Source organism: Ciconia boyciana, chromosome 22 (genome assembly GCF_034638445.1).
Source record: "Ciconia boyciana chromosome 22, ASM3463844v1, whole genome shotgun sequence".
Classification (NCBI taxonomy): Eukaryota; Metazoa; Chordata; class Aves; order Ciconiiformes; family Ciconiidae; genus Ciconia; species Ciconia boyciana.
In genome coordinates, this window is record NC_132955.1 from 3,542,735 (window position 1) to 3,552,565 (window position 9,831).

A 9,831-nucleotide genomic window follows, 5' to 3' on the forward strand; every position below is an offset into this window, starting at 1 on the left:
GCTTTTGGGAAGTATTTGTTCAAAAAAAGACAGGCCCCCCCCCAAGTGGATTTTGGTAAATCGAGTGGTGGGCGCCGGGCTGGAAGAGGAGGGGGGGGTGTGTAATGGCCCTGCTTAATTAAACACACGTAATGAAGCAGGGTCCTGGTGCTGCAGAGCAGCCACGAGCCGGAGATACCAAGTCAAGATGCAGTTTTATTTACAGGGGCAGCCACAACCCACTAATGGGACACACAGACCTTACAACGGCTCAACTACCCGTACGGGATGGAGTACGTGCGCAAAAATACAAGTCTCAAGCCCAGGAGGGCCCCGGGCGACCGCCGGCTCTGCCGCGTGGGCGAGGACACGGACCCGAGGCAGGGGGAACGGGGCACCTCCAACCCCCCCAGCCCCATTTTGCCCCTTGGACCCCGAATCGCAGCCCCTCTGCCACAGCCGGAGGGGCTCAGGCCATCCCCTCTGGTCGCTGTGCCCTCCCCAGGCGGTTAGAGGGGGGGCCCAGGGTGGTCCCCCGTGTTTCTGGGTGCACGGACCCGCCCCGTCCTCGGGCCCTGGGGCACGCGAAGGCCAGCTTGGCGTGCTCCGGTGGCCAAGCCCCCGCCCCCACCCCCCACCCCCCCCAGCCCCAAAGCCGCGCTGGGAGCTACCGCCAACCGCAGCAGGGAGGGAGCGTGGGGGTCCCCACGCAGCTGGGGGTCCCCCCAGTAGTTTGGGGTGCCCAGGGCTCCGTGGGGACTCCCCCCTCCCCCCCCCAGCTCCTGCCACAGCACTAGCCTTTAGCAGCAGTTTTAAAACAATAGTGAATCCAGAGTCGAGAGCACCATAATTTGCGAGACCCACCAAAGTGACCAGCCACACCATCATGGCATGGGGGGGCAGGAGCAGCCCCCCCACAGACACTACAGCCAAACTTAGGGTGTCAGACAGCTTGGGGGGGGTACAACAGAGGGGGCTGAGCCAACCCTGTCCCCAACGCAGCCCCTGTGATGGAAAACAGCCGGGGGGGGAGAGGGGGGTATCACCAGGCTGTGGGGGAGCTGGATTCCACCGGGGGGGACCTGTCCTCCCCAGGCCCGCCCAGCGGGGTGCTGGTCCTGGCCCCCCGCAGCCGAAGATCAGAGCCCGTGGTGGTGGTGGTGGTGGGGTACAAACACCCGCCAGAGCTGTTGGGGGTCCCACAGGACCCCTCCCGCCTGCAGCAGCGGGTCCCCCAGCCTGGGGATACGAGGCGCGGGGCTCTGCCTCGAAGCCGGGCTCTGTCGGTTTGCTCTGTGGCCGTGGGGTACCCGCAGGTTGGGGTCCCCCCCTCCACACACAGAGGAGGGAAGGTCACTGCAGCTCCCCTCACCCCGAGCTGGGGACCGGAGCCCCGGCTGTCCCCCACAAATAGCCCCAAACACGAAGGATGCAGCATGCAGACCCTCCCCGGACCTGGGCAAGCCCTGCGGACGCAGTGCCGGGCCCCCAACGCTCCCCAGCAGCAGAATCCAGCTGCCTAGGGCAGATTCGGGGTGTGTGGGGGTCCCCATTTGTCTCCTCTAAGCAGGAAAAAGCCCCCCCCCCCCAAGATGCTCCCCCATCCTGAGCCAGCCCGACCAGCGAGCGCTGGCCCGGGGCATGGAGAGGGGGAGCAGCCCCAGGCCAGGGGCTGACCCCAAACCGCTGGGGCAGGAGGGATCTGCACCCCCAGCACCCAGGTCCGGACCTGCCCTGGGGGCCCAGGTGCCCCCCGCCCCGCCGGGGTAAGGGTGCTCTGGGGGAGCGAGCGTGGGAGGGGGCACAGCTGGGTTTTGGGTGGGCGGTGGGAAGGGAAGGGGGGGTTGTGCCCCCATCTCTGAGCGAGACGCCCCCTCAGAGCCCCGATGGGAGCCCCACATACAAAAACTACGTCACAGAATAAATAGAGGCACCGGGGGGGGGGGGGAAGGGGGGCACTAATGGGGGCTCCCAAATCCAGCCCCCCCCCCTTCCCCTACCCCCTGCAGCAATGGCCAAGTCCTCCATCCTCCGCACCCCGAGTACCCGCTTTGTGTCCAAATCGCAGGGCTGCCCCAGCCGGGGCGGGAGGGGCTGCCCCGGCCCGTGTCTGTCTGTCTGTCCGTCCCCCCACCCCACCAGCTCCGCTGCGCTCAGTTGATGTCGTCGTAGATGCTGGGGGTGTGGGGCGGGGGGGGTTTGGGCTTCTTCTTCTTGCTGGAGCCGAGCCCTGGGGCGCCGCTCACCAGCCCCAAGTGGGGCTTCTTCTTCTTGGTCTTGCGGGACTCGGAGTTGTTGGTACCTGGGCCAGGGGGGAAAGGGAGGAGATGGGGGTGTTGGGGAACAGCTCAGCCAGCAGGAGCCCCCCAAAACAGAGAGGATCCCCCCCATCACCGATCCAGACCCAGGAAAGCGTACCCCAAAACGTTCCCCCCACCCCAGGAAGGTGGGTGACAAGATGGCCCAGCAGACGCTCTAGGGGCTCTCCGAGGTGGCTTTGGATAGCCATGGTCTGTCTGTCCATCCCCTCTTGTGCTGGGGAGATGCCAGGAACAGCCGGTTTTGCCCCCCTAGAGGGGTCTGCGCCACAGGATCTGCCCCCCCAAACACTCACTGGCTTTCGAGGAGGCCGAGTCGGAGGGCGAGATGTCAGAGGAGCCGTCCCACTGCAGCCGGCTCATGATGGCCTGGCTCTCCGCCACCTCAAAGCTGTCGTTCTCCACGCTGCCCTCCGCCTCGGGCAGGGACCTGGGCAGAGGCGTCACAAGGGGGATGGAGCCCACAGCGCTGCACCCCTCGACGCGAGGGAGACGCCAGGGGCTCGATCCAGCTCCCCGGGACCTGGCTGGGTTGCACATCCCGATCCCGGCCCCCCGAGCCTCCCCGGAGGTGTCCCTGTCCCCATCCCCACCCTTGCTTGGGACCTGGGCGCCCCATGCAGCCCCCCCGAGTCTCTGTTTGCACTGGGCAGCAGAGCCTTGTCCCCGTCCCCACAGCGGGACAGCAGCCCCGGCACCTTTCGGTCCCCATGTGTGTGTGCTCACTTACGCGGAAGGACCGAGGAGGTAAACCCGGACCGATCTCCGCTGCTCATCTGTGTGCTGGGGACACCGCAGGGACCTGACAGAGGAGAGATAGGGCTGAGTCAGGCATTTTGCTGTTGCCTCCCCAGCTCCCATGGGGATCTGGGCACCCTTGGGACCCCCCAAAGCCCCCCGCAGCCCTACACCGAGCAGGGAAAGGCCAGGCTGCTCTCACCTGGTGCACATCTTCTTGGTGTGCTCAGAGATGACCCCGCATTGCTGGGGAGAGAAGGGACAGGTGAGCGGGCGGAGGAGCAGCCACGTGGCCCCCAGGCTGCACTCCACCATGACGGCCCTGGGGACCCCAACCTCCGGGTGCTGTCCTGTCCCCCCCACCCCAAGGCCACCACATCCCCCAGGATTGGGACCTTCTGCCCAGTGGGGTGCAGGGCTCCTCCAGGGGAGGATGCACGTCCCTGTCACTGGGTTCAGATCACGAACGTCCCCGTTCCCAGCCTGGAGGTCAGCCCTGCCGGGACAGAGCTGAGCCAGGAGAGATCCTGGGAGTCCCAGTCCCCAGCATCCCATCCAGCTGGGGACGGGGTTCCTCTGCACCCATCAGCGCCTCCCAAGCCCCCAAGCCCCCGGCCACGCACCGTGGTGAGCAGCGTCCGCAGCTCCTCGGGGCCCAGCGTCTCATAGTTGATCCCCGCCGAGTTGCTGTACTGTGGGGGGCAGAGAGCGGCATCAGGGCTGGCGGGGGACGGGGATGGGGCTGTCCCGGGGGACAGGGGAGGGACTGGGCGCCATCTCCCCCAGCCCTGGGCTCACCTTGAAGGGATCGGGGTTCCCGCCGATCTCGCCTGGAAGAGAGGAGGGGTGAGGAGGGGTGAGGAGGGGTGGGGAGGGGTGAGGAGGGGCGAGGAGGGGCGAGGAGGGGCGAGGAGGGGCGAGGAGGGGCGAGGAGGGGCGAGGAGGGGCGAGGAGGGGCGAGGAGGGGCGAGGAGGGTCCCTGCCCGCGGCCCGCCCCGCCCTGTGCCCCCCTGTCCCCCCGTGTCCCAGCCCCATGCCTCCAGGGAGGGCCCTGCCTCCGAACAAGCTCCGCCCACCGCAGGTACCCCGCCCACCCACCATGCCCCGCCCCAACCCCATTCCTTGCTACCATCCCCACAAGCTCCGCCCCCACCGCGACGCTCCGCCCCACACCGATGCTCCACCTCCGCCGCGACGCTCCACCCCCGGGGCGGCAAAAGCCCCGCCCCCAGGCGACAACGGCCCCGCCCACTCACCATTTTTGTGTTTCAGGGACTTGGACCTGCGGGGCGAGTTGGGGTTCTGCAAGGAGAGCGGGGGCGTTGGGGGGTGCAGGGGGGCCCCCGTGTCGCCCACACCCCCCGTGTCGCCCACACCCCCCAGCAGCACCCCACATCCCCCCGGCCCTCTCACCTTATCCGATTTCCTCTTCTTTGCTACAGGGAGAGACAGAGAAGGGACGACTTTTACCTTTTCCGGTGGATTTAGCCCCATTTGCTGCAGCAGCCACCGCCAGCCCACCCTCCACCCCTGCTGCTGGGACGCTCCCCTCCCCAGGGACGGGGTGGGGGAGTCGGGGACCCCCACACTCGGCTGCTCTCACCCCGCCACCCACTGCACACATGCCCAGGACCGGGGTTCAAGGGCCACGGGGCAGCGGGGACGTGTCCCCCACCCTCACGGGGGCTCAGGGACCCGCAGCCGAGCTGGCACCCGCGCACCCCGCGTCCCCCCACCTTTCTTCTCGGAGCCGTAGGACCAGTCGTTGTCATTGATGTCGTCGTTGTCCTCCTGGTCGCTCTCCGACTTGTTCATGTTGTTGCTGCTCGCGATCCTGCATGAGGAGGGGAGGAAGGTCAGGGACCCACAGCTGGGATCTGTCCCGCATCCTCCCCGGCACCCCAGGATACGTCCCGCACCCTCCCGTCCTCCCTGGCACCCCAGGATCCACCCTGCACCCCACCAGCTCTGCCATGCCCACCCCAGGCAGTCCCAGCCCCAGATCCAAGACAGGACAAGGGAAGGGGGGACAGAGGAGCCAGGATTCCCGGTTTGTTTTGCCGGGAAGGAAGCAAACAGCGGCTTCGAGCAAGAGGAGCTGGAGGTGGGACTCCAGGGTTGGGGGGCAAGGACGCGCACCCCCACAATGAAAAGCAAGGCGGGGGAGAGCCCGGATGCCCAGTTTCCATCCCAGGCTCATCAGCACCGAGATGGGGGTGCCCAAATCCTCTGCACCCCCCCAACCGAGAAGAGACGCAGCCCCACAGCCTCAGTCCCGCCTTTGTGCCTCGGTTTCCCCACGCAGGGGGGGACCGTGGGAGCCCCCAGCCCGGCTTTTTGGGGGGGACACGCTCACCTCCGGTTGGCGATGCGGCTGCTGTTGCGGCCCATGCCCAGGCACTTCTCCAGGTGGGGGGCGAAGCGGGAGGCGGCGATGCTGCGGCTGCAGTTGGGGCACACGCACTCCTTGTTCTTCCACTGGTTGTAGACCTGCCCGAAGATGTCCACGCCGGGCTGGTCCACGATCTCTGTGGGAGGCACACGCATCAGACCCCCCCCCCCCCCGAGACCTCCCTCTGCTGCGGAGGCGACGCTGGCCGTGCCCCCCAGCTCCGGTGCTTTGCTCTGAGGGGGTCCCTCGGGCCACCGGTCCCTTCCCAGACCCTCAGCTTGGCTTCGGGGGCCTGAAACCAGCAGCAGCGCAGCCAGGGGGGTCTCCCCTACCCCCACCCACCCACCCACCCACCCAGCCGTGCTCCCCCAGGGCAGAACACCAACGCCTTGGGGCAACGTTTCTGGGGTTCGGTTCGCCCCAGGCGTTTACAAAATGGGTCCTCAGGGATGGGCCAGTCGCATCCCGGCAGCACCGGCACTGCCGGGGGGACGCTCGGGCCACCCCATGTTTAATCCTCCTCGGCACCGTTCGTGCCCAAATCCCTATGAGTGGGAACGACCGATCCCCCCCGCAGCCTCTCCGCGGCTTTTCCTGGTGGCACCGGGAGCGGGACGCTCGCCGTGTCCTCGTTGGCAGCGTCACCCCGTCCCGGGGAGCTGCGGGGCGCTCACCGAAGTCCTTCATGCTGTCGGGGTCCGTGTCGTCCAGGAAGAAGTAGCCGCACTTGACCGCCCGGTGGACTTCGAAGCAGAGCCCCAGGCAGGCATCTTCCACCAGGTCCGTGTAGATCTCGTGCGCGATGGCCTGGGGCAAGGGGGGGGGCTGTTAGAGACGAGGAGGGAGGTGGGGGCCGGGGGGGCCGGACAGACGGACAGCCCCGGGGGGCCGCTCACCTCCAGTTTGCTGTTATCCAGGCCAGACAAAGACATATCCTCCATTTTCATTTGCAACTGCTCACGGAGAAGTCACGCCAAACGCTCATAGCACAGGACACGCGGGGGTCTCGCTGCGGGGGGGTGGCAGGGGCTACGCTGACACCTCGCCCGCCGCCAGCAGACCCCCCCTGCCTCCCTCGCCCCCCGTCCAGCCAAAACCCCACCTCACGCCCTGGGGCAGGCCCCAAGACCTCTGGGGTGTCTCCGAGCCCCAAGAGGCAGAGCCCCGGGTTAAACCCCCCAGTAATGGGGGGGCACGGGGGTCCCCCAGCCTGGCACCAACCCCCCCGGGGGGCAGGTCAAGGGAAGAGGGGGAAGGGTCCTGGATTTGGATCTGCTGCCCGGCCCCCGCCAACTTCCAGGGCGGCCTCTCCTTCCCGGGGAGGGATGGCCGCTCCCCGCTCCTTTCATCCAGATAAACAAGGCCTCTCCCCGTCGGCCGCCATGGCGGGGGGGGGGGATGTACCCTGCACCCCACTGCCAGGCCCCCCCCCAGGCCAGCCCGGGACATGCCCGGCCATCACCAAGGTGTCAGGCCTCCCAGGAGCCCTCCCCCCCCCCGGCATCATCTCTGGATTGCAGGTGGGCAGAGGGGATTTGGGGTGCCCCCTCATACACCCCAAAGTTGGGTGTCCCCCCGCAGAGGGGCAGTGGGTTTTGCTGCATCACCCTCCCTTGAAGCTGATGGAGGGAGGGGACAGGGCCGGGACGGGGACCACTGCATCCCCCCTCTGCAGAGGGCACCCCAGACCCCCCCTCCAGCGGCAGGCCTAAAGAGGGGGGGCCCCAAACTCACGCCGAGACACCCCCACCAGCACTGCGCTGCTGCCAGCACCCACGAACGGGGGGTACTGGCCAGCGGTTTGCATCCCCCGGTTGCCACGGAGGGGGGGTTCCGACCCAACCACCGGGACTGGGGGGGGGGCGGGAGGGTCCCCGCGGGTGTCCCCATGTGTGTCCCCAACACCCCAGCACCCGCTTCCGGGCCTGGGCCGGGGATTTCTTCCCTCTGCCGCGGAAAGAGGAAACACCGGCCAGCATCGGCTCTCGCCCCACGGGATGTTTCCTCCCGGACCCCCCCGGGCCCCCCCCCGGGTTGGGAGGCCGGTGTGGTGCAGGCAGGACCCGGGGGGGGGCGGGGGGGGGCTGCCTGGTGCTGCCCAGCCCCCCCCCGCTGCAGGCAGGCCTGCAGGCAAGGCCTGGAGGAGCCGAACAAAAGGGATGGAGGCACCCAGCCGGGGGGGGGGCTGCACCCTGCCTGCCCCCCGGGGCGAGGCCAGCCCGGGGGGCCGATGCCAGCCCCGGGGGGGACACACACACACGGCTGAGAAACCCCTGCAGGAGCCGGGTGCTGCATCAGGCTGCGGATTGGGGGGGAGCAGGAAGAGGGGGGCAGCTGGAGAGCGGGCGAGGGGAAGGGGGTCCCAGGGCCTGGGGTCCCTCACAGGGCGGGGGGGGGCGCAGGGGATCTGCTGGGGCGGGGGGGCCGGGAGGTCACGGGGGCTTTCAGGATGGGGGAGGGGGCACAGGCAGGGCCGGCCGGCCCCGGGGAGGGTCCCGGCACGGGGCCGGGCGGATCGGGGACCCCTGAGGGCCGGGGGGGGGCCCAAAGCAGCGCGGGGCGGGGCCGCGGGGGCCCGGGGTCCTCCGGGGCGGCGGGGCGGGGTCAGCGGGCCCCCCTCCGGTGCTGCAGGGCCCCACGGCGGGGCGGAGCCCCGGGAGCGGGAGCTCCGGGCCGGGAGGGGTCGGTCGGTCGGTCACTCACCGGCGCGGAGGGCCCGTCGGGGCCGGGCCGGGGCCGGGTCAGCGCCCCCCGCCGCTCCGCCGCGGGGCCCGGCGGCGGCTCGCCATGCTCGGCGGCAGCGCCGCCCGCCCTCCCGGGGCCGGGGCCGGGGCCGGGGCCGGGCCGGGGCGGGAGCGGTGCGCGGGAGCGGGCGGGCCGGGCCTGGCGCTGCCTCCGCCCGGCGGCGGCGGCCCGAGGAGGGGGGGGAAGAGGGGCGGGGCGCCGCACCCGGCGCGCGCACGGCCTGCCCCCGCGCCCGCCGCCAATGGGGAGGCGCCGTGAGGGGCGCGGCCAATGGGAGCGGCCGCCGCCGCCGCCGCCGCGCGGGGCCGGCACCTTGTCGGAGGGCGCCGGGCGCCGGGGCGGGGCGGGAGGAGGGGGCGGGCACTGAGGGGGTGTGGCTATGGAGTGGGCGGGGCTGGGGCGGGGCCTGGGCCCCTCCCTGCGGCTGCCCCGGGGCTTCCCCCGGCCCGGGTCCCCCTGCAGAGACCCCACGGACCCCCGATCCCCACGGACCCCCGGTCCCTATGGATCCCCCCCATCCGCAGGGATCCGCCCCATTCCCACGGATCCCCCCCTCCCAAGGACCCCCACCCCTAGGGACCCCCATCCCTATGGATCCCCCATCCCTATGGGCCTCCCATCCCTATGGATCCCCCCATCCCGGGGATCCCCCACCTTCCCAAGGATCCTCCCATCCCCGGGGATCCACCCCATTCCCACGGATCCCCTATCCCCACGGATCCCCTATCCCCATGGATCTCCCCAGTCCCTATGGATCCCTCCCTCCTATGGATCATGACCCCCATGGATCCCTCCCTACCCTTATAGACCCCCCAGTGACCCCCACGGACCCTCCCCAGATAATGACTCCAGTGGAGCCCCCCAATCCCCATCCCTACAGCCCCCCCATAGTGATCCTAACAGATCCCCCACGAGTGACCCCACCCCACTCCCCACTAGCGATCCCTACGAGTCCCCGTGGATCCCCCCCATCCCCACGCAGCCCCCAAAAGCGATCCCTAGGGATCACAACCTCCCCCCCGTGGATCCACCCCGAGTGATCCCCGCAGATCCCCCACATCCACAACGGGGGGGGAGGGGAAAAACCACTCCTCACGCTTGGTTGTTTTTTTTTTTTTTCCTAAAGTTTTATTTTTTATAGTAATGACATGAGAACAGAAACATTATTTTTCACTTTATTATACAAAAAAAAAAAAAAAAACCAAAAAAACCCAAAAAACTCAAAAAAACAACAAAAAAAAGAACCGAAACCCAAGCAAACCGGGAAACCGCAGACGCGAGGCCCCCGCGTCCCGCTCAGCCGTACAAATTCCAAGTTGGGATTATTATTTTTTTTTTAATTTTTTTGGTCTTTTTTTTAAACCTACAAAAACACTCTTTAAATATTAGAAAAAAAAGATGATTTTTTTTGTTGTTTTTTTTTTTTTTTTTTTTAATGTAATTCACAAGAACTTCCATCTAAAGGATCCCGGGTTTTTGTGGCAGTGCCAAAATGCACTCAGGTTCAATTCTCTTGCAGCGCAAACGCCTTTTCCCCCAATTGTCGGCGCTGTAAGAATTTTTCATTTTTATTATTATTTTTTTTTAATTATTTTTTTTTTTAAAACAGAAAAAAGGAAAAAAAAAAAGGTGGTTTTTTTTTTTTTGTCTTTTTTTTGT

The 9,831-nt window shown here is 67.3% G+C and overlaps 1 protein-coding gene across 2 annotated transcripts; it reads right to left on the reverse strand.

The window, feature by feature from the left end:
• Positions 1-177: 177 nt before the first annotated feature.
• On the reverse strand, positions 178-8,333 carry ATXN7L3 (ataxin 7 like 3). Of its 2 annotated transcripts, XM_072885673.1 has the most exons (13): positions 8,131-8,328; positions 6,324-6,436; positions 6,102-6,234; positions 5,392-5,563; positions 4,772-4,869; positions 4,449-4,471; positions 4,292-4,337; positions 3,834-3,865; positions 3,659-3,727; positions 3,238-3,281; positions 3,028-3,099; positions 2,594-2,727; positions 178-2,281 (listed from the first exon to the last, which is right to left on the reverse strand). In XM_072885673.1, the coding sequence occupies exons 2-13, from the start codon at positions 6,372-6,374 to the stop codon at positions 2,133-2,135; spliced, it is 1,023 nt and encodes a 340-aa protein (XP_072741774.1). In that variant the 5' UTR covers positions 6,375-6,436; positions 8,131-8,328; the 3' UTR covers positions 178-2,132. The 2 variants fall into 2 exon arrangements, with proteins under 2 accessions (XP_072741774.1, XP_072741773.1); XM_072885672.1 differs by having other exon boundaries at positions 4,292-4,471; positions 8,131-8,333.
• Between the last annotated feature and the right edge of the window lie 1,498 nt (positions 8,334-9,831).

Excerpts from the sequence above, each read along its gene's own strand:
- ATXN7L3 (XM_072885672.1), bottom strand. The coding sequence starts at position 6,374 with ATGAAAATGGAGGATATGTCTTTGTCTGGCCTGGATAACAGCAAACTG. Across the intron at positions 6,235-6,323 it reads TGGATAACAGCAAACTGGAG|GCCATCGCGCACGAGATCTA; the intron begins GTGAGCGGCCCC and ends CCCTTGCCCCAG. Across the intron at positions 2,728-3,027 it reads TACCTCCTCGGTCCTTCCGC|GTCCCTGCCCGAGGCGGAGG; the intron begins GTAAGTGAGCAC and ends GCCTCTGCCCAG.